The sequence below is a fragment of the Protopterus annectens genome, chromosome 11.part0 (assembly GCF_019279795.1).
Source record: "Protopterus annectens isolate FY-2018-M chromosome 11.part0, PAN1.0, whole genome shotgun sequence".
Taxonomy (NCBI): Eukaryota; Metazoa; Chordata; order Ceratodontiformes; family Protopteridae; genus Protopterus; species Protopterus annectens.
In genome coordinates, this window is record NC_056745.1 from 377,142,396 (window position 1) to 377,167,242 (window position 24,847).

At 41.2% G+C, this 24,847-nt stretch overlaps 1 protein-coding gene across 1 annotated transcript in view; it reads right to left on the reverse strand.

Annotated features, from left to right (window-relative positions):
* TMTC3 (transmembrane O-mannosyltransferase targeting cadherins 3) overlaps positions 1–24,847 on the reverse strand; it is a gene marked incomplete in the record, with an annotated part of 998,858 nt that overhangs the window by 599,869 nt on the left and 374,142 nt on the right. The window contains 1 exon segment of the mRNA XM_044087864.1: positions 14,609–14,861. Within this exon segment, the coding sequence (XP_043943799.1) occupies positions 14,609–14,861 (253 nt within the window).

Below are 24,847 nucleotides of genomic sequence, written 5' to 3' on the forward strand. Positions count from 1 at the left end.
CCAGGGGTGCTGGATCCCCACACACACTTGGGGTCTGGAAGAGAGGCAGAGGATGACGCAGGCACCATAGGGAGAGGAGCCGAGGGGGTCGATCGTGGCACTGACTCAGGGGCTAGAACACTCCTCATCACCTCGAAGGCATCCTAATCGGAATGGAGAGAGGGATCCGGTTCAGAAAAATCAGAATCCCCTTCCGCACCGAGGGGGAAGGCTCAGAGGCCAATGTGGGAGCAGAACTCACCTGAGTCGAGGCCCCGAGGGGGAGAGAGGGGTCAGACAAGGGTCAGATGCCACTCGCCTCCTCGTAGCAGACAAGGGAGTCCCGGCGCCCAGATCCCTCCAAGGATGGAACCATGGAAGTGATCCGAGCCAACAATGGAACCGAAGGAGCAGGTATCGGAGCCGACGGTTCCACGACTCGAACCCCCACAAACTCTGGCTCTGAGCTCAAAGGGTGAGTCAGAGGAGGAATATCGGCAGACGTGGACAGAGCCGACCCCTGGTGAGGGGGGCTGGACAACATTTTATCCAGGGCCTGTGATTTTAGCAGTCTGCTGACCACTCTTTCCAAGTCATGGTCCGAGAGTCTTGAGGACCGAGAAGAGTAGGATGAGCGATGACTACGCTCCTATTGGAGCAGAGGCGATCTCAGCTGAGCGTATCGACTCCAGACATTGAGACCTGGACCTTTTTCGACTCTCAGAAGGCTCCGAAGAGTGTATCGGAGCCGACTGGGAGGAAGGAGCATCGGTTACAGCCGGAGCCGAAATGGAAGATACAGATTCACCCAACGACGGCTCCGAACTGGGAGCCGACGGTTTAGGTACCTTGCAAGATTTCACAGGCTGAGCCTTAGCCGGTGAATCCTGAGGTTTAAGTAAACCTCTAAGGATCAATTTATTTTTGCGCTCCTGCAGGACTCTTGGACTGAATGCATGGCAAATGGAGCAAGAGTCCTGCAGGTCCACGGCGCCCAGACAATAAACACAAGTAGTGTGACCATCTGTCAGAGACATCTTCTGACAGCATGAGTCACACTTCTTGAATCCGGACGGCTTAGGATCCTTGGACATATTGACAGGCAAGCCCAAAGGAAAAACACACTCACACGAAGGTCAAGGTACTAGCATAACAACAATACAATACAAGTTACCAGAACCGACAGTACACCAACAACTGTAATAAGTATAGCCAAACTAACTGTTATAATAAGAAAAGTTTTTTTTTTTTTTTTAAAGAAATAGAGAAGAAAAAGGTTATCCTCTAACTCAAATGGACACCTAGAGATAAGGTTATCCTCTAACTTAAATGGAAAACCTTAGAGGAAAAAGGGAGAAGTAGAAGGGGGAGGGGAAACTCTCTAAGTAAAACGAGTTTCTGAAGAGAAAAGACAAGGATTCAGTTACAAAAACTTATACAAATTAAGGGAAATAACTAAACGATAATTCTACTCTAAATATTTACTAAACTGCGACAGAAAAAAGACAATATAGAAGTTTTATACGACCTGAGCCAGTAGAGCAACCACGCAGCAGAAGCGGCAAACGCGATCTGGGTATCTAGCGCCAGGCATCAGGGGATATGGGGAGGCCTCGAGCCAGTTTGTAGCTCTCGAGCTTTAGAAGATGGCAGAGTCAGAGCCGAGGATCGGCTCCGAACCAAACAAGCAAGAATGAGGGTGAGATAGACAACTTAACATCACTATATCTATCCCACTGCCAAGGCAAAAAACATACTGTGAATTAGATTTGAAACAGCTCATGCAAATGCTGCAATCTGGGATACAAGATTTTCTAATAGATGATTTATCAAGATGGATATAGGAAATAATGAAGATGCATTAGCTTTAACACACCCAGGGGAAGAAAAACAACAACACATTAGTGCTTTTGTCCCAAATTTACACTTGGATAAGACTACTCATTGAAGCGATTCCAGGTGTAAACTTACCTAGCATTCAGGATATAAATGCATGACTCCGGGTTGCTGTTCTGATGTGGTTGTCTGCCAGTGGTAAGACAGGGCGATTTAGACATAATACTATCAAATGCAGACTAAAATGTCCAACTGCTTCCTAAGATAATAAATGAGTGCAAGGTTCTATTTTGGTTGAAGTGTCAGTATAAAGAATTTAGATGATAACCATCCAGAACTTTCTGTGGCTTGCCGCATTTATGTAACAAGTATTCAACAGAGGAAATGCATGAAAACTCAAGACAAAAAGGTGACACTGAATTTAATAAAAGTAACCAGGTTTAGCTGTAGTAGAATGATCTTTGATCCTGTCCAAAAGAAGCAGTATACTAAAGTTACAATCCTTTACAACTTGCAAAAAAGTGAAAAAGGCTGAACTTCCTAGTATTTTTTGCAGAGTGGAATTTATGGGGCATCCTTCAGTTGCCTGATGAAATGTTTATTCTTCAGCTGCTCAGTGTGGCTGGTTACTACTGCTTGTTCAGTACATACAGAGCATTGCTTCCCTGCTCAAACTCCAAAAGACTGCATCATCCAGTAGAAATAGCAAGTTTTTTTTTTTTTTTTTTCAGAATCTCACCCTCTCAGAGCTACAGCAACCTCAGAGTGAAAGCAATACAGTAAAACCTTATATCTCCGAGTTTGTGTGTTTAGGTACTCTGCATATTTGAACTGTACGTTTCATGCACCTAAAACTGAGCAGCAAGGTTTGGGAAGAGTGGTCTTGATGACACATGGCTGGCCTGAATTTATGTGGCATACGAATATTATTCTAATCTTCGAGAGCAAAAGAATGATGTCTACCAAATGCATTCACCATAACAATAACTGAAATATTGACAAAAACAGCTGTAAGGACCCCCATCTACAGTACTGTCCCTGCCAATAGCCATCATTCTACTAGTCAAAAGTAATGATATGTGCTACACAAAAAGAGTTTAATAGCAGGATAGTTGAAGAGATTAGGACAGCCGTTTCAACCAATATTAAAATCTCCCCAAATGATAACTTTAGTTTAGATGTTATTCAACAACCAATACATGTTGCCATCTGCCACCTTTAAAAGTTAAGGCAGAAGTTTTCAGGAGTTTTTTTTTTTTTCTCGACATATTAGGGCCTATGCTGTCCTACAATTCCCACACTCTGCCTTATCCCAAGAGAGGTTGCAGCCTCTGTGGCCCCTTTGAACAGCAGACTCTGTGCATGTTCAAAACCTCTGGTCTGTCAGTGGTGCTCGTTGTGGGGGAGAACCCAAGGGCTCCAGCAAATGAAAAATGTGACCAGTCTAACAAACACCACACCCTAGTGACAGCTCTCTAGCCCACAACAAACTCAGAAAACTGCCTTCTCTAGGGATTGTCACAGATCAGACTAGACCACAGTCAAGGCTGCTGTGGTTGGGCTGGTAGTGTATTTTGCTTCTGCAACTTGGATGGAACAAGAGAGGACAAGACTGTATGACTAATGAGTGCCTTCCTCATGCAACAAGAAGGCTTTTTCCTCCTCTTAGGCTGGCAGGATCTAATTGCTTGCCATGGTAGAAATTTCTCTGGTCGACAGAGTTTGGAAAGTGAAATACACTACTCTAAACCCAAATAGACTTAAGTGCAATCCCTTTTTCTTAGGGGGTTCCATGTGCCTTGTAGCAGGGGGAAGCCCCAGGTAGACTCCCAAACCAGCAGTAAAGCATGCAGTCAGAGGGTATAGTGATTTCAGTTTAAGGAATAAAAACACCTCAGTGGCATTCATGGGGCAGTTCAACAATCAACAGCCCAGTGTCTGACATCTTGAGATCATGAGATCATAATGAATTGCCGTCAATGAAATTTCACTGTCCAGGGAAGAACCCTCACTAAGAGGGAGCAAATGAGTTCCGGAGCCTTCTCTGCAAACAACTCCATCCCAATAAAAAGAACACAGCTTTCGGTCTGTTTATTCTGATTCCAAAGGCCTGCAATCATGACAGGAACAAAAAAAGAGCTGTTGAGGGAGCCCTTTGACAGAGCCATCAAAAGCCAATCATTCCTACTGCAAGGCATTCAGAAGTACAGCCAGCTCTTCAATGAACACTACAGGCACACATGACAAACCAAACAGCAGCACCTTGTACTGTAAGTGGTGTAAAAGCACCCCAAATGCTGCCATGCCAAATGGTTTCCATCCTGTCCAACATCCAGACTCAATGTAAAAACAGAGGCATAATTACCTACAGCCAACACCTGGAAGCTAACACAGCAAATGCACCTGTTGAAGTAGCAGAGGACCAGGATGAGACAGAGCCTTCACATCTCCTTCAGACTAAGAAATGGGCAAAAATAGAACTTCCATCCCCCTTTCTTCTTTGCAAATGAAGAATGTGCTCTACAGCCCATTGCAGAAACAATTTAGGTCTGTCCTTGAAGCTGTAAAGAAATGGACTGATCCTTTAAAAAGAATTCAAGAACCAAGTGGATTTGCTCTTGGGGAAATTGCCAGCACACAGCAAACAGAGGATGCCGATGAAGGAAGGCACATCATAAAAATGTACACACTGATCAATATCAGTCTTCTTCGGGTCTTTAGTAAGGTCCTGAAAAGCCTGCTCTAAAAGTACTTCATCCTAGAAGGGAGTGGCTAGAATACTTAATTCTTAATGGTGTAAAGCCTGAGCCATACCATGTAGAACAGATGCATTCCCAATTCTGCTACCTTACCCACAGCATAAACGGAGTCAAAATTAGAGTAGACTATATGGAATGTACATAACAAAACAATAATTAAGGGTCTTTTCTACCCTTTCCAAAGTGTGGTCAGAAGGAAACAATGGAAAGAAACAACAGATGGTTCAATAGCCCAGACGATATATTCTCATTTACTCTGTTCAATGCTTTTAATTTCTATGGAAACAAAATAAAGGGGCCCTGGTCTCTGGACTTAGAAGGGAATGCAGAGATCAACCAGCAATATGCCAAAGGAAACTTAGGAGGTCTCTCCACCAGGACATTACAAAAGATTAGATTCTAGATACTTCCAGACCACAAAAATGGCATTCTTATGAGCAGCTGTACACAGAGGGGAAAAAAGTACAAATGTGTAAGCATGCTCACCATAACAGATGTTTGAATACAGAGATCACTGCTGCAGTCTAATGAGGGAGCTAGTTTCTATTGACTTCAAATGAAGGAATCCTTTCAAAAAAATGACTGACTGTGGGAAATTAATGGGGGTTACATAGGCATGCAGGCTGCAACAGTTAAAAGTGAACTTTTACAGAGGTGTATGGTGCTCCATGACTTTCACCACCTTATGCTGAATGCCACAGGCAGCACACCATGAAGAAATTTTTATTTTGCCATGCAGGATTTCATGGTGGCAGACTATAGGCTTTCACCAATACACAAGTACTTTGATTTGAAGTACTTCAGTTTGAAAGGAGTCCCAGAATGTGATCAGGTTGCCGGCATCCAGGCTTCTAAAACAAGGCTGCTCAGGTGGCAAAGTAAGGACCCTCCCCATCTGCTGAGTTAGTAACATGCAGGTGGGTGAAAGAATAAGTGGCTCTTCCATAATTAGATGAACTAATATGCAAACTAGATGTCTTAATTAAAAAGGGCTATTAGGATTAGACCTACACTACCTTTCTTTGCCTTAAGGAGGATATGACGTCAGGCATGCAGAGTCTAATTAGCAGCTATGGTGCCTGATGGAACTGACAGGAGAGGAAGAGAGTGAGTGGCTGTTGCCAGCATGCTCATTCTGGGGGGATGAAGGCAGCTCTGCTGTGCCATGCAAGTACACCTAATGGAAGCACTAGTCATTGCACCAGTGGAAATTAAGCACGTGACCAGTTGCTGCTCACATACATTACAACACAGCAGAGACAGCATGAGGAGGTACATTCCCCTTTACAGGTGTCAGCAGCAGAAGAGCTTGGAAGACTGTTGCAAGAATGAATGGGCTGATGAATCATCCCTGGGCAAGAATGAATGTCTGATAGAACTCTCACTCACCCTGTAGACTCCTGGCTCTTGTCTTCAATGGAATGAATAGGTCAACTAGGTAAAGGTTAGTGAACCACAAGACAGGTTCAGCAGAAAATTAAAGGAGGACCTAGGGAGAAGGGGACATATGAAAGGTGTATATCAGCTCCCCCCTCTTACACTGAAGTGAAATGTATTCACTGCTCTGGTCTCCCTGCAAAGGTACTGGGGCATAACTTTCTGATTTAGTGATTTAGATTAGAAGAAAACAGGTTTATTAATGTTCACTACTACAGATTCATATTTGGTTGACTTTGGAATTAAGTTTCCAACTGTGAAGGTTAGAGGTGGGCCTGCTTAGATGGTCTGCCAAGGAGATGAAAACCAAGAGGATGTAAATAGCTTGCAGATGTAGATACTGCTCGACAGCCAAACTCTAAGCAATTACAGACCTCCTGCATAACTGTTAACAGTGAGTTCCCTATGCCTACTCATATACCACATGATCGTGATATTGTCTGCAATTAGTTTTGGACTCCAAGACTCCATGTCAACTTGATTACGTAAAATTACATGTAGCTCCCCAAGCATAGGTTCACACGGGGTGCTCATAAAAGGCATTTCAGGTTTGGCTAACACCTGGGATGCTTATCATTTGAACTCCTTTTATGTAGTAGATGCAAGCAATCATCACCTCTAGTGGGTGAGGATTCCAAGGACTCAAGGACTGCTCTGAAAAATGTCTTCTTGTGAGCAGATATCAGATTAGGTTTTAAAAATCTGATGGAGAACATAGACTGATTAAGCATCAAGTACTGTAGTTCAGGTCCTTCTTTAACACCTCTAGGGAAAGAGCCAGTGTTAGGCAGTTGCCCATGTACTGGTGAATATGGATGCCCCTAAAAATGAGGTGGACAAAGACTGGAGTAAACATTTGGTAATTATTTTAGAGCACTGTACATCACAGAGTTCAAAGATGAAAATAATGTGTCCCTGCAATGAACCTAAGGAACCTTCTTTGTTCATTGTAAATAGGGATATGAAGCCAGATATCCCCTTGATGCCCAAGGTGTCCAAAAGGGCATCTCATCAGTAAAGGAAAGGGGGGGAACGATTCTGAACTTCGTTAGGATACAGAATCTGTTTAGTGAGCAAAGTTCCAGGATATGTCAGATACTTCCTGTGCATCAGGAAGATTCTTGAACAATATGAGCTCCTCTGCTTTTCAAGATGGACTCTAGCCACTGAAAAAGTAAAGAAACTGGTCCAAGGCAGGACCTGCAAAGAATGCCCCACCTACAAAACCAGGTAGCTTTAGAAAGGTTGGAAAGGTACTCAATTTTATTTTGTATCCTGCGGCAATTACTTCCCTTAACCCAAAGACCTAAGGTCAGGTCAGCCAATCTGTCCTTAAGTAAAAAAAAAAAAAAAAAGAATAAAAAAAGATGGCCCTTCTCCTAGCAAATGGGGCAAAACTGTGAGGTTCCCTATTGATTGTGAGATGGTCCATTCCTCCTGCAACTGGACTTTTGCCTGCCTTGGCCAATGTCTCCTTTTCACCGAGCTTTTTCAAATGCCATGTTTTGTTTAAACTGCTCTGTTCAGAGTGGTTTTCTGTAGAAGGGCCATTGCTTGGTTTGAAAACTCCAACTATAGTTCAGGACTGAAGAGCTACTTGTACACTTACCATAAATGCAGATGTTCGAGTGTATTCACTGTTGCAGTCATCACATTTGGGTTGATTCCCAAAGCTGACGATGGGTGCAGGCAGTCAAGAAGAATTAGGGCTGGCAAGCAGGCCCTGTAAGACTGCTGTGGCAAATCCAGCTCTGGATTTAGAAAAGATAGGTAAGTGGTAATGCTTGGTGAAGGTGTGTACAAAGCTCCAGGTTGCAGCTTCCAGGATGTCCCTGGTAGGGACTCCCCTGAGAAATGCTGTAGAGGTTGATGTAGCCCTAGTGGAATGTGTTCCGATCCCCTGTGGGGTAGGTTTCCCATGGTGTTTGTAGCAGAAATGGATGCAGTGTGCTATCCATTTAGAAATGTTTTGCTTTGAAATGGTATTGCCCTCTGTCACTGTAGCAAAGCTGACTAGCAGCTGATCAGATTTTCTGAAAGGTTTAGTCCTGTCCAGATAGAATATTTCCCCCCTTTAGTCTGACTATTTGGGAAAAAGGTTGGCAAATGAATGGATTGGTTTAAAGCCACCTTGGGCATAAATTATGGGTTAGTCCTGAGGGAAACCCTGTCCGTATGGAAGATAATGAAGGGTTCCACGGCCATAAGGACCTGCAATTCAGACATTATTCTTGCTCAAGTGATGGCTAGAAGTAAAGCTGTTTTCCAGGAGAGGAATTTTAACTCTGCTGAGGCAGCAGGTTCAAAGGGTGGAAGCGTGAGTTTTTCCAATACAAAGTTTAAGTCCCAGGCTGGAGTGGGAGCTCTCCTGGGGGTGGTCTTAAATTTTTGGCTCCTCTCAGGAACTGTTTGACCAGATGATGAGAGAAGAGGGGTGGCTCAGTATTATAATGAGCCGAGATGGCAGAGGCATGAATCTTAATTGAAGAGAAGGATAGGCCTTTATGGAGCATTTCTGTTAAGTAATCTAGTATATGAGGTAAGCTGGGCACAGTTGTGTCCATTCCTTGAGACTGGCTCCAAGAACAGCATCTTTTCCACTTTTCTGAATTAAATGTTCTAGTACTAGGCCTCCTTGCCTCCAGCACTTATTTACTGATGGTTGCTGGTGATGAGTTCAGGGGATGACCAGGCTACTAGGTTCAGGGTTTGTAGCCGAGGACGCAAAATCTGGCCCTTCTGCTGGGACAGCAGGGAGGGGGCCTGAGGCAGATGCCATGGTGGCAGTACTGTCAGACTGCGCAAAAGTGGGTACCAGTGCTGGCGTGGCCAGTCTGGTGCAATCAGGAATGTCCTTGGCTTGTCCTGTTTGATCTTTGGTAGAACCTTCGAGAGGAGGGGCAGAGGGGGAAAGGCATAGACTGAGAGGTTTTCCCATGTAAAGGACAAGGCATCCACTTTCAATGCTTGGCTGAGGGGAGTTCTGGTGCAATATTTGCTCAATTGATAGATCTGAAGGGAAGCAAAGAGGTCCACCTCTGGTGCCCCCCACCTGGGATCAGAAGCTTGATTGATTTGGGTTCCAGTTTCCACTCATGTGGGTCCATTAGATTCCTGCTTAAGTCGTCTGCCAGTGAATTTAGTTTGCCTGGCAAGAATGGAGCTTGCAGGTGCACTTGATTGCTCAAGGCTGTGTTCCACAGAGCCATGGCTAACCTGCAGAGTGGGTTCCCCCCTGCTTGTTTATGTCCCACATAACTGTGGTGATGTCTGTCTTTTTCAATGGTTGCCCTGGAAGAATAATGCAGGCTGTCAGAGCATTCTGTACAGCTAACATTTCTTTTTGATTAATATAAAGGTGCATTTGCTTTGGGCTCCATTTGCCTTGAATGCATTGTCCTGCCATGTGAGCCCCCCATGCATAGTCTGATGAGTCTGTTGTTAGGGTTTGGGCGGCAGGGGGATGACTGAAAGGGAGTTCTTTGTCATGGTAGCAGGCCTCTGCCCACCAAAGGAACTCCGCCTTTGGCAAGGAATGATAGGAATCATTGTTTCCAGGTCCTGAGAATGTTGACACCAGAGACTTTTTAAGTACCACTGAAGTTTCCTCATATGCAGTCTTACATATGGAATTAGTAGAATGCAAGAGGCCATGAACCCTAGGGCTTGTAGTATTTTTCTTGCAGATAGATGGGTTTTGGTGGCCATTAGATTGAAGTAGTTTGTCAAATAAATTTGTTTTTCTGGAGTGAGGAATGCCATCTGGGAAGTTGTGTTCAAGCTTGCTCCCAGGAATACAATCTGTTGTCTGGGTACCAGATGTGATTTATTTTCGTTGACTGTGTACACCAGTGAAGTTAAAAGTCTCTTTACAAATGTCAGGTGCTGGAGTAGCAATCCCCAACTGTCTGCCTGAATCAGGCAATTGTCCAAGTATGGGTAAATATGAATTTTTCTCTGCCTACAATATGCAATGGCTGTAGCTAAGCATTTTGTGAATACTCTGGGTGCAGTAGATAAGCCAAAGGGAAGTGCAGAGAACTGAAAATGCATAGAGCCTGCCCTGAAACGCAGATATTTCCTGCAAGATTCCCTTATGGGGATGTGCAGATAAGCTTCTTTAAAATTCCAGGGTGGCTAGCCAGGAGTCCTTGGCTATCATAGGAAGTAGCTGTAGGAGAGTAAGCATTTTGAACCTTGGAACCACCAGGAAGGTGTTGAAAATAGACAGATCCAGGATAGGGCACCAAGAGTTTTCTTTTCTGGGTACCACAAACAGTCTGCAATAAAAACCTTGTCCCCTTTGCTCTGCTGGGACAGGTTGAATAGCCTTGATACTGAGAAGAGAAAGTACTTGCGTTTGGGCCTCTGCCCACTGGTTTGGAGGCGGTCTGGCCATCCGCTTGGGGTTGGCAGTGAGTGGAAGTAGAATCTGCATCCCTGGGATACAATGTTCAAGACCCATCTGTCCTGGGTGATGTACTCCCAGTTTTTTGCATGCAGGGCGAGTTTTCCTCCTAACGGTGCAAGTACTTGGGCAAGTAGTTTGGAAGAGTTAAGAATAAGTCATTGTGAGATTTTCCCAAAGGAAGGTGGCATAATACTCCCTGTTTTAGAGGTGGGAGCACTCCATTGCTTAGATCTGTACATACCCTGAGACTATAATCTTGGTGGTCTGCTGCTCCTGGGCTTGGACTGAGAAGGTCTGGGAGCAACTGGAAAGGACCTATTTTTAGAAGGCCAATGCCGACTGAATCCAGATGGCTGTACCTGTAGGAAATCTTTAACAATTTGCATAGATTTAGCTTTTTCCTCCATCTTTCTGAGGACGACTTCTGCTTTACTGCCAAACATGCTTTCTTGGTTTAATGGTGCATCTAGTAATTTTGCTTTGACATGGTCTGGCAAGATTTGTTCCTTAAGCCAAGCATGCCTTCTAAGAACAGATCCAGGGACAGCAGCCCTGCAAGATGCTTCTAAGGCATCAAAACCACATTCCAAAGTATGTTTTCCAACTTGGTTAGCAGAATGCATTAACTCTTGTAAATCTTTATGTTCTGCACTATCAGGAATCAACATCATTTTCTGTTTAATTAGCTCCATAATATGCTGCTGATACTTTAACATATGAAAGTGGCAATATAAAGCCTTGATGGCAAGAGTAGCAGAGGTGTATATCTTATTACCCCATCTGTCTAAAGCCCTAGAGAGTCCCTGTCCGAAGGGGAAGGTTTTTTGGCTGTTGTAGCCTTAACGCCTTTAGGTCCCTGGGAAATGGTCTCTGGATCCGCAGTAGGATTCTTAAAGAGGAATTTGTGGGAGTCAGGTACTCTGTGATACCTGTCAGGTTTCCTGGGAGCTGGAGTATCTGGGGTAAGGCTGGATTCCAAGAAGACATCATCTACAATTTCCAGAACAGGAGGGATAGCTAGAGGGCTGTGCTGAGGCAAGTTTAAAAATTGCCTGAGTCTCTTTTGGACTGTGGGTAGTCCTGGCACTCCCAGCAGAAATGCTCTCTAAGGGTATGCAGGGTTTCATCAAAAGAAAAATCTTTTGGTGGTGAAGCAGAGGGAACAGAATCCTCTGCATCAGAATCTTCATAGGTAGATAAGGGTATGTCCTGGTAATCAGAAGGATCACAGTCAACAGACTCATGAACTGAAGAATCAGAAGGAAAATCAGTTCTTGGTCTTTGGCCTTGAGGGGGAAGGCTGGCTTCCCAAATTAAATTTACAAGATCTTCAGCCATTCTAAGCATTTGTTTCTGAGGCATGTGGGCCTGAGAATGTGCTTTGGTCGTCGGTTTCCTAGGCATAGTGCGAACACTGGGCCTGAGAAATTCAGTATTTTTGGTTTGAAACAAAGTCGTCGGTTTAATATGAAAATCGGAAGGCCTGAATACACTCTCAGAAGCCGGTACCTGCACAGTGGCTCCGGACCCATCCAAGGTAGAGACATTCGCAGATTCCATAGTCGAAGAAGCATCTTGCGGCATACCGGACTCTGAATGGGTCTCAGTAGAGGCCTGAAAAATCTGTAGTAGCGGGTATCAGGGGCTGCGAAAGCGCCTCACTGAGTACCAGCGGACTGGCAACTAGCTTAACGGAAGCCTTGTCGGCAGTTTTGGACCTATGCGGTCTGTCTCTGTCTTTATCCTTAAGTTTTTTCGAAAGATCGGTAGTTGGATGGCTTATCGAAGCCATTTTCGGAATACGGAGAACGACAGCGAAAGAATTTAGTGACAAAAATAGCCCCACGATGAATAGTTCAGGCACTGAACAAGGCACAAACTGACAGCGAGGAACGTCTAGGCCTAAACAGGAGACGCAGTAAGAATGAAACTCTGTGAGGTATTTGCTTTCTACAGGTAAGAAAATTATTAACTTTTTCTGACATCGGTTAGAAAAAGAAAAAGGGATCCCCAACGGGGTACTTGTCTTTTAGAAGACTTCAGGTCTGAAACTCGAAAAATGAAAATTTCGGGAGGCGGCCGACCAGCACTTGCGAACTGCTTCTGCTTCGGACAGTGCACGGCAAGAAAAGCCAATGTAATGGTGTTGGCTGCATGTTTTATACCACTGACGACCTGACATCATGGAAGAAGCGACAGCATCTGAAGCAGACATCCCAAGACTCTGGTATTCAGGCCGACTGAGGGCTATCTGCAGGCAGATAACCTAAATGTGATGACTGCAACAGTGAAACATGAAGAACATCCTCCTTTTGCCTTACAATATCCTCCATTTGTGTTATGTATGACTATGGTAATCTATGGTTGTTAAACAACAGGTACAGGAAGTGTAAACTATCTTCCCACAATCTGCCCTGGATACATATTACTTTATTTCTTGTTTGGAATGGTTTAATAAGTGAGACTATTTTTGATTCTATGATGACATTTACAGAAATAAACGCTGGGCCTACAAAAGGTTTCTTTTTTGGTATCTGAGCACATCTGCAACTGTTCTCACTTTGTATTGCAATTCCTGTTTGTATTACACTAACTTACCCGTAATTTCTCTATAAACCGGCTAAAGTTTCTCCAACTGTAAAATCATTCAATTTGCTCTTGTTTTCATATGTCTAATTTGGCATAATTATTTAAACTGCACTTGTTTTTGTATTATTTTTAATGTCTGAAAAACTATTATTTTAAAAATGTTGGTGCTTTTCTCCCCAGGCCTCTGCTGAAAATGGGCTCCTACCCAATCAGACTTTCTTGGTAATCAAATGCCAATAAATAAATAAACTCTGCAGAACCTATAAGGATTTCTGACAGGTACTGACTTGCGAGTCCATTTCCCAAGAGGTATTATCAAAAGGAACCTTAAAATGCTTGAAAGACTGGTAGGATATCTGTTGGTTGGGGTTCCTCAATGCTTAACAATTCTAGTAATCTTTTATAGATGAAGATAACTCTCATCTTACATTTAAAAATTTCTCTCATCAATGAATGAATGGACGGGTAGAATCTGAGAGCTTCTCTTATCCTCATAAGAAGAGCCAGAAGAAAGATTCTTCATCAGTATCGTTTCCCAGGGTAAAGTAAAGCTGGTTCAAGTACACAAGATCTTAGTCCTCATTTTCCCCAATGCTGGAGTTAAACAATTCCCTTTACCATTTTGCAGGGGGAGCTGAACCAGATACTGAGGACTCTGCACTCTCAGTTATCCTGCACACACTGCTCTGCAAAATGGTTGAAGTCAAAAATGGCTGAGGCAAGGGCAGATGTTTGTGTGAGGGGATAGAGATGGCATCCATAGGGTGGGTGTCTATACTACAGGCTAAAGAGCTGGAGGCTTGGTTAACTTACGTTCGCTTCCACACTGCAGAAATTTAGAAATTATGGTTTATTTATTAGGAACTACAGGTTCCTTCATGGAAAATAAAAAAGGGAGCATTCTCTAGTGGTTAAGTGCCTTACACTGGCTCTCTGAGGAAAACTGGGAATATGCATCCAAATGTGATGCAACCAGAATATCCATCAAGGACTAGAAAGATTATGAAGCCTCTACTGAAATCAAAATGTCCCAAGAGGCAACAACCATTTTAGAAATCAGACAAGAGAGACACCAGGGCTGGGGATGGTCAAGGCTGCACCTCAGTGCATCCAGCAGTGAGGCAAAGCAGTGTGCCTGACCTGCAGCCAGCATCCTCGGGCCTTCATAGTGTTTGCCCTTGGAGTTCTTCCTGATTACCCATTTTGGTGTGTCCATTTTACAGTTATGCTAGAACCACTAGTGGAAGGCTGTTCTAGGGAGGAAAGACATTTTTTTTAAATAAAGAAAAAGTGCAACATGATAGAATGTGGACATTGCAAATAAAAAAGTACTGTTATTTGCATACCGTATTAAGAAATTATGTGTGAAATCTCAAACATCAAGTCCAGCATTTCTTACAGAAGCAAACACATTAAAGCACATGTTAAATGAAATGCAGCACTTTTATATTAAGTGGTTAAATGTGTCATGTAACTAGCATGTTGTATGGGTTACAAAATGCAATCTGTTTTACAATGCATACATATTACTGCACTGTTCACTTACATGACATATACAATTATACCCATTTCCAGAGGGAAGTGAAAATGTGCTTACCATTATTATAGTCTTCGATGAATCTCCAGGAAACCTAAGACTATAATGAGTTAGTAATCCCAGAAAGCAAAAGAATGCAAGTGTTGCAAGATTCCTGACATCCAGTAAGGATTCCACCAAAGGAATTGTTCCCATGGTCCAATCACAGCAAAGTTCTGATGGATTTAGCAACAGCCAAGAATTTACAGGAAGGAGGTAGCTAAATGTCAACTGCCTCGCAGGAGTAGGACTAACAGCTGCTGGGTTATCAAACCTACAACAAAACAAGAAAAAGAAATGTTTATTTTACAAGTATGTTCCAAGCTGGCATAATGCACAGAAGTTTCTGTCCTCCTTTCAGTTACAGTACAGTTTTTAAAAACATCCCTAAATTCCACACATTATGGTTGACTCGATACAATGAATAAATTCTAACTTCTAAAATTGCACTGACTTGTGCCATGTCCAATCTAAACAGAAAACACACTGTAAATAACATTAAAAATTATAAAAAAAAACGTGTCAAGATGTAACCTGCTGATTTACTAATATTACAAAATATGCACCCAGCCAAACATGCCATGAACACAAGGCTGGGTGTGTGGGAAAAAAACAAATATGCAACCCTACATTCAATTTTAGATGTACGCATAGAAGGTAATTATATAATACAATGAGGTAACAAGTCAATTACAGCAAAAATTTAAGCATTTAAATATTGCCATACAAAGGTAACAATGCTTAAATGCTACAACAAATTTCAGTAAAGCAGTAAATATTATTTATTAAAAAACAATAAGGCAGTGTGTAAGGACTGTATATCAACAGTCAATAATTCAAATGCAGAATCAGTGTTCAAGTAATGGAATCAATGACAGGGCCAGCACTCATGTGAAAGGACATTTTTTTTTTATTTTTGTATCATGGTTTTTATTCGGTGAAAGTGCTGAGAAGACAAAGGTACACTTCATTTAGAAGCAGTCATTAAATAGCATACCTTACTTAAGGAACAAAACAAAGGTTAACAAAAAAATATAAAAGGTACTATGGGTGCAGATGAAGCGACCATAAATGAACTCCTTCCATATTCTGCACAAAAGACTTTACTGCAGAAAAACACAATACCACACAAAACGCTTAACTTTTTCACTGCATTTTTCGTCTGTATCTACCAGACTTCATCAGATGAATTACCCTCCCACTTTTCTCCTTTAATTTAAAACATACTTAATGAGTTGTTAATTAAATTTAATTTAAAATAAATTAACCCTTCCTGCTCCAAGCTATGCCAACACAGTCTTGCAAATATGATAGAAAAAAGTTATTCTTAATTCCCCTTACAGACAGTACTGGATTCTTTAGAGATACCTTGTTAATACATGTATCTTCCGGGTAGCAACAAAAAAAGAAATAGAAGGGTTTACTCATTACCTAAATGAGATTACAATTTTTTAAAAAATGTACTTATAGTATAGAAAGAAACAAACTTGAATTATTTAGATGTTACCATACAAAGGGTAGACAAAACACAAAATTTTAAATCCACAATTTATAGGAAAAACACATTATCCAATTCCTACCTACACTATACAAGTGCTCATCCATTTAGACAGAAGATGAGTATCATGAAAGGACAATATACAAGAGTTTCTAGAATTACTTCTGATGATAATGATTTTTAACAGGAATGTATTAAAATAAAAAAATATGTTTCTAGAAAGAAAATTTCTGGATAAGCTTATAGTCAAGATAATCGAAGTAACTAAAGGTAGGCCAATTTTGGGGAAGAAGGATATAAATATAAAAACAAAAAAATGTGGGGTTCCAAGGAAAGTATGGATTTCGAAAAGGATTATATTTTGTATTACACTAAGGACACAAAAAATTTAAAAAACAGCAACAGAAAAATGGGAGTTGTTCAGGAGTTTTTCCAATTTGGAAGGTACTTTTGATGAACCCATTAAGTTTACATATAAAAAAGGTTATAGCATTAATATACTGGAAAATGATAATTATATTGGGCAGACCAACAGAAAGAAAAATACATTTAAATGTGGAAGGTGTGCACAGTGTCAATATATATTGAACAAAAAATGTAATTTAACTACCAAATAGGGTCAGGCTTACACAACCCAATATATTTGCCAGTTGTAACAGTAAAGATATTATACATCTGGCTACCTGTCATGAATGTATGGCTTTTTATATGGAGAAAACTGAAAGAACTTTAAAACGTAGGATTTATGAACATTATTATGACATTAGAACAAAAGACATTAACAATGTTCTTTATAAACATACTTTAAAATGTAACAAAGGCAAATTTTGTTTTTTTTGTTCTAGAGGAAATCAGGCAAGAGGTTAGAGGTGGACCATGGGAAGATAAAATTGAATATCGGGAATTATATTGGCAGCTAATCCTGGAGGCAAACAACCCCCCGGGACTAAATGAAAGCATTTCTTTAGCCCCAGTTTTGAAAATTACAGCTGCTAGACTTCAAGTTAAAATAGAGGCACAAAGAGAGGATTTAACTGCGTTAGTATTTAAACATTAAAACCATTGAAGGCATGTGTGCGTTCTTGAGATTTTACAACTATATGCAAATATTTACATTTACATGTAATCTACTGCTTGGGTATTAGAGGGTAGCATTGTTTATTTTTTTTACACATACAAAGTAAAAATGAACTATTACTTTTATTGAGTTTAGTATTTTTAATGTTTGTTATCATGGAAGTTTTTTTATAAAACTTTTTTTTCTCGGATATACATTTTTATGCATTTTAGAATTTTAGTTAGGGAGGATTAACAATCTATAAGTTTGAGTGTTTTACTGGGAAGGGTTAATGTGTTTTAAATTAATTTAATTGGATTTAATTGACAACTCATTAAGTATGTTTTAAATAGAAGGAGAAAAGTGGGAAGATAGTTAATCTGACGAAGTCTGGTAGACTCGGATTAAAAATGCGGAGAAATTGTGCTTTTCTACAAAAAAGCTTTTGTGTGGAAGGAGTTAATTTATAGTCACTTCATCTGCACCCCACAGAACCTTTTATATTGTTTTGTTGGATTTATGGTAATGTTTTCCATTTTATATATATATATATATATATATATATATATATATATATATGTATGTATTTGTAAACAAAACAAAGGTCGCTACTGTAGCTAGATTTTCATCAACATAACCAGCATACAGAACATTTCTAACAGACCTTTTTATACCAGAACAGACAGCACAAAAGCATACTGTAATGATAGGTGGAATAAATCTGCTCATGTTTTTGCATATATTATACATATATAACATAACCACTATCATTTTAAGACTGCTAATTGGTGTTGCCATTTTTAAGATTGTATACATCCCATAACACACTGCAACTCTAAGCTAGGATTAATTGGGTGCGAGATGCCAAAGTGTTAAAATTATTTCTGTAGAGCAGTCATGTTGCTACAAATAAAAGTTACCCGTTTGTCTAAAATTATGGTGTATGCTGACATTTCTAAAACCACCCCAACTACCAATAATGATAACTGTGTAACCATCCACCCACAACCTCTTTTTCCATTTTTGCACATGAGGTTAGGGGTGTCACTTCACCAGTGATAATCTACAGCCAAGATTTATACCTCTGGGTGGCTAGCCCTCCCACAGTAGTTCTTATATATTACACACACATGCCCATGGTCAATATAGAGTGCCCTATCCATCCAATGCATGTCTTTGGAATGTGCGAGGAAACTGGAACACCCGAAGGAAACCCACACAAGCACAAGAGGACATGCAGACTCCACACAGAAGGCATCCCAGCCAAGAATCAAACCGGAGAACCACTTGCAGTGAGGCAACAGTGCTATCCACTGCACCACTGTGTCACCATTGGTGTGCAACTTAATATGCCATCAAGAACTAGGATCAACTCAAGAAAAAAAAATTCAGAAAAGAGAAGACAACAAAAACCACTGAGAAACACGTAAAGCTCAAACACACAGTTTATTCCATTGCTAATAAAAGCTTTTGCCTACACAAGGCTTCTTCAGGCAATCTATTTACACAGTGATAGTGAATCACTTAAATACAATCAGTTACAGTCACATGATCAATAGACCAAGTTACATGATAAAAAATACACAAGGATCACATGATGAAGGTAAAAACATATATAAAAGTTGAATATTAAAAAAAAAAAAAATATATATATATATATATATATGTGTGTGTGTGTGTGTGTGTGTGTGAAGTATATAAAATGTACATATAAAAAAATGTGCATGTCTTAGAGAAATACTACCATTTAATCCAGGAGGTACGTGTGCTCTCAGCCTAAGTATCCACAAAAATTCACCTCAGTTTTACAGTTTTATGCATTATATTTCCACTATGCAAAGGTTCATAGAGTAACTGCACTATACAAAATTTAAAAGCATGTTCATGGCCCTTATCTACGTTATGTCTGTACAGAGCATTAGTAATTACTTGCCTCAGTTTCAGAAAGATGGCTGGGAATACGCTGTTTAAGTTTTTGGTTAGTCTTGTTCATATAGCATGACTTGCAGTGTTCACAAAAAGCCAACTATATTTTGTGTGTCACAATTCCCTGAAGTCCTTAACTCAGACTGTTGCCCATTAATACACATTGTTCACGTAGACATCTTTTTCATGTAGATATACTTACAATACACACATTTCCTACATCTAAAAGTGCTCTTCCTAGTAGTCCTGAGGTACACTGTAGTCTTAGGTTGTTCTTTATGACAAACTGACAGCTTCAAGTTATGGTAACTCTTATATCTAAAAGATGGTTTGTTGGAAATTATGGATTGTAACTCAGGCACATCTTGTAAAATATGCCAGTCTTTATCAATAACACATGTAACTTGATTTGTGTTCTTATTATACATTAGCATGCATCTAGGGGTTTTGGAACGAGCATCAAGGTTTCAGTCATATGGTAGGTGGTAGGAAAAAGTAGGTCTAGCTAAAGTTGAATGTAATTATCTAAACTCATCACATATACCATCTACAGTTTGGGTAGCATAAACCCTATTCTTAAAGTTGGTCATACTATCCAACTGTCTATTCAAAACTAGTTCAGATGTATTGAGTCTAGCCAATCTCATCATTTGATTCTTCACAACATTACTGAACATAAAGTGTGGGTGCATACTACTCCTTTGCAAGTATGAGTTACATTTAACTTGTTTCTTATACAGTGTGGTAGAAGGGTACAGTCATGGTTCTTATAAATGGCAATATCAAGAAAGGCAATGCTGTTAAGGGAAAAGTTCTGTTTACACTTAAGCAAATCAAGTGTTATTGAAACGTAACAGAAAAATTCATTAAAAATTTCAACACTGTCCTTTTAAAGGAAAATCATCCACAAAGCAAGGATAAAATACAATGCTGTCAATAAAAGGGTTATCTGAAGACAATATAAATCTACACTCCCATGTGTACATAACAATACTGGCATAGGTGCTTAAACAGTTTCTATGGAAACAAAAAATACATTGTTTGTCAGAACAAATATACACACTTTATGCCAGCTGCTTATGCATGCCTGAGTACATTCAGTAAAGCCTAGGAGGTATTTTTTCACAAACTGTACACCTACATCATTAGGTATCACAGTAAAAAGGGAATCAACATCAAGCGTTACAAAGTAATGATCACTCAACTTTCTTGAATATGACCACTCATGTAGCTGTGATAAAAAGTCAGTCATATCCCTAATGATGGTGCCAGTCTGATCAAAACCTATCCTAGCTGTGTTTCTAAATAGATCACTTCAGTCATCCAACCTCTAGCTGACACAATCAGTCTCAGGGGAGGGTTGAATAGAGATTTATGGATCTTAGGTATGGCTTAAATGAAATGTCTCTTAGGGGCTTCAGTATAAAAATAGTCAAATGACTGAGCATGTCTTTTGCCTGGACTCAAAAGCGTCTGCAAAACATCCATAACATGGTGAATAATTACCACATAATCTCGTTTGGTAATACAGTCATAACCACAAGTTAACACTGATTCATAGTCTTAACACAGTAGTATGTAGCATCACAAGACCTCCCCCTATCAGCATTTTTAATGATGGCATCAGCATTATTCATTAGAGAACGGATGACATCATGTTCACCTGGAGTGAGGTTGAAACATTTCTTTTGTTTCTGCTTATAGTAAAGTTCATAAATATCACGTTTAACGTCCCTTTCAAATAACTGTATAATATTATAAGGTACAAAAGTGCTTGCGTGTGTAACTCTTCATTCGAGCCAAAAAGCGTTTTTAAGTTGAAAGTCCTAACAAAATATTTAATTTCAGATAAAGTTTCAGCAACATCAGCAGTACATGCTGGAATAAAAGTCAACCCTTTATTAAGATGAACAATTCATCACTAGTTAAAATATAATGACAATTTAAATACCAGTTCTAGTCCCTTGTTTGGCTTCTCATGAGTGGACGCTGGAACGAGGACTTCTGGTGCTGTTTGTTCATCTATCCCTCCATGGTCATGGTTCCAACATTGGTAGTGGATCCAATGCCCTGATGGAATTAGTGTCAACAAATGCTTGTTGCTGTCCTGATACAACAAGATTAGTAGATACTGTAAAAACTTGTATTCTTGAGCTGGATTCACTGGATGTTTGAGAATTCACCAAAGGTGGAACAGGTATTTGCTCATCTGATAGTATTCCAAACAAAACATTGCCCCTTTTAAAATCATTAATGTCCATTATAAGTTTCAGTTTTTTAGTCTCAATTAGCCTTTTTTCAAAGGCTAAAATCTGATCACAGGCTTCACATAGGAGATCAGTAAAAAAAAGAAGTTATGTACCTACCATAACGTTCCATGTTAGTTGTCTCCTCTCGCCTTCTTTCTTGCTGGTTGGGTTCGGAGTCGATCCTCGGCTCCAACTCGGCCATCTCCTAAAGCTCGAGAGCTACAAACTGGCTCGAGGCCTCCCCATATCCCATGATGCCTGGCGCTAGATACCCAGATCTCGTTTGGTAAGACTAACAGCAGACAAAATAATGAAGGAATCCTATCCTTATCATACATAAGCCCAACTATAAAGACCACTAGGTAGAGTGAGATAGCCAGAGAAGGCACAGCCTGAGCAATATTATAGTGAAAAAGTACAGTTTTGTACCTACTATAAATGTAGATGTCCGATAGATATGCAACTGCAGTCATAACATATGGGTTGTCCTGCCTCAGGCAGCCCTCGGTCGGCCGGATTCCAAAGTCTGGGTCCGACGTCGGCTGATGTCGCATTTCTCTCCGACGTCAGAGCGGCTGGAGTACATAAGCATCAGCCGACGCCATTTTCTTCAGTGTTTCTTGCCCCAGATGCCAGGTGCCCTCCAAGGAAGGCTGTAATCAAATTGGAAGACAAAAACAGGATTCCAGACAAATAAATGAGCAATAAACAGATGCACCATAACAGATATCCCCAGCTAAGAGAAACAGGGATAGGAGTGGACCCTAGGCATAGAGGGGTATGGAGGGAGGGAAATCCGACTGCAGTTGCATATCTATCGGACATCTACATTTATGGTAGGTTCAAAACTGTACTATGTCCTTCAAGAATGCAACTGCAGTCATAACATATGGGTTGAATACCATAGCTTAGCTGGGGGAGGAGGAATGCTCTAGGAAAGAGATGGTGTGGCAATCAAACCCTGCAGGACTGCCGAAGCAAAGCCTGCTCTGGATCTGGAGTATAGAGGGAGATTGTAGTGTTTGGAGAATGTATGCACAGAGCTCCATGTAGCAGCTTCTAGAATGTCCTTAGTAGGCACCTCTCTTAAGAATGCTGTAGAGGTGGCTGTAGCTCTGGTGGAACGTGGTCCGACATTGGCTGGAACAGTCTTTCCATGAAAGGAATAACAGAATCTGATGCAATGTCCAATCCATTTTGAAATAGTCTGTTCTGAAATTGCTTTTCCTTGGACTGCAGGGGCGTAAGCTACAAGAAGTTGTTCAGACTTCCTACTGGTCTTGGTTCTGTCCAGGTAGTATCGAAGTTGTCTGTGAATGTCCAAGGTATGTAACAGTCTTTCCCCCTTATTCTCAGGATTGGGGAAGAAAGCAGGCAGATGAATAGCTTGATTTAAAGAAACCCTAGATACCACCTTTGGCATAAAAGTAGGGTTGGTCCTTAATGAAACCCTGTCTCTGTGGAAAATTATCAACGGTGGTATTGCCATTAGGGCCTGTAGTTCCGAAACCCTTCTTGCTGAGGTAATTGCCAACAGGAAAGCTGTCTTCCATGAGAGAAATTGCAAGTCAACTGAAGCTGCTGGCTCAAATGGAGGTAGAGTCAGTTTTTCTAGAACAAAATTGAGGTCCCAGGCTGGCACTGGAGCCTTTCTTGGTGGCTTAATGTTCTTGATTCCCCTGAGGAATTGCCTTAGCATAGGATGTGAAAAGACAGGCGGATCAGTGTTATATCTAGCTGAAATAGCTGATGCATGTATCTTTATGGAAGAATATGAGAGTCCATTCTTTAGCATATCTGCCAAATATTCCAGGATGAGTGGGATGTTCAATAATGATGCATCATGTCCCTTGCTGGTATTCCAAATGCTGAATCTCTTCCATTTTGCTAAGTAAACCTTTCTGGTGGATGGTCTTCGAGCCTCTGTTAGTATCCGCTGAACTTCCTTGGAGAGAGATAGGTTGAAGTTATTCATGGGATCTCCCAGGCTGTTAGCTGCAGTGTCTGAAGGTTTGGATGCACTGTTTTGAAGTTGTGTTGAGTCAAAAGTAGAGGCCACTGGGGAAGGGACCACTTCTTGGTGTGACATATGCTCCGTAGTAGTGGATACCAGTGTTGTCTTGGCCAATCCGGAGCTATTAGGATCCCCTTGGGTCTCTCTGCTTTGATCTTTAGTAATACTGAGGTCATCAGTGGCAGAGGTGGGAATGCATAGATTTTTAGGAAGTTCCAGTTGAATGAGAGAGCATCTATTTTCCAAGCTTGTGGATGGTATGTACTTGAGCAGAATTTTTGTAGATGATGGTTGAGGTGAGAGGCAAATAGGTCTACTTCTGGCCTGCCCCATGTCGAAGTGAGCTGTGTGAAGATCTTCGGATGTAACCTCCACTCGTGTGGATCTGTGAAATTCCTGCTTAGGCTGTCCGCCAGCACATTGTCTTTGCCTGGAACAAACTGGGATTGTAACTGAATGTTTAGGCTCAGTGATTTTTCCCAAAGATGCATTGTCAGTCTGTAAAGGGGGTAAGAATGGGTGCCCCCTTGCTTGTTTATATACCACATCACAGTGGTGTTGTCTGTCCATATCAGTAAATGGCCTTGCTGAAGTTGGTGTTGAAAGGCCTCGATGGCATGCATTACTGCCAGCATTTCCTTTTGGTTTATGTGCAGATGTGTTTCCTTTGGAGACCATTGTCCTTGTATACACCTGCCTTCCATGTGCGCCCCCCATCCAAGGTCTGAGGCGTCTGTGGTCATGGTCTGTGTTATCTGTGGTTTTTTGAATGACATACCTGTGTTTGCCTGGCTTACCGAGGCCCACCATAGGAATTCCTTTTGTAGGCATGGAATGAGCGGTATGGTTGTCTCTAAGTTGTTGCTGTGCTGAGACCATAGGCTTTTTAGGTACCACTGAAGCTTTCTCATGTGTAGTCTTGCTAATGGAACCAGGAGAATGCAGGATGCCATGTAACCCAGGGCCTGTAGGAATCTCCTTGCAGTCATCTGGGTAAGTTTTGCCAAACCTTTGAAATAATGAGTTAACTTCTCTTGCTTGTCTTCTGTTAGGTAAGCCATTTGAGAGGCTGTGTCTAATTTGGCTCCTAAGAAGATTATTTGCTCGGATGGCTGAAGTCTTGACTTTTGGAAGTTGACTGTGTATCCCAGAGCTTGAAGTGATCATATGACATAGTCCAAGTTTTTTGTCAACATCAATTTGTCGTCCGCTTGTATGAGGCAGTCGTCCAGGTATGGGTAAATTTGGATCCCCTGGAGCCTGCAATGAGCAATTACTGAAGCCAGGCATTTTGTGAATACTCTGGGTGCAGTAGATAAGCCAAATGGCAATGCTGAGAATTGATAATGCTCTGGCTCTGCAAGAAATCTGAGGTATCTTCTGCAGCTGTGTCTGATAGGGACATGCAGGTATGCCTCCTTGAGGTCCAGAGTAATCAGCCAAGACCCCTTGCCCAGCATGGGAAGGAGTTGCTGTAGAGTCAGCATTTTGAACTTTGGTACTATGAGAAAGGTGT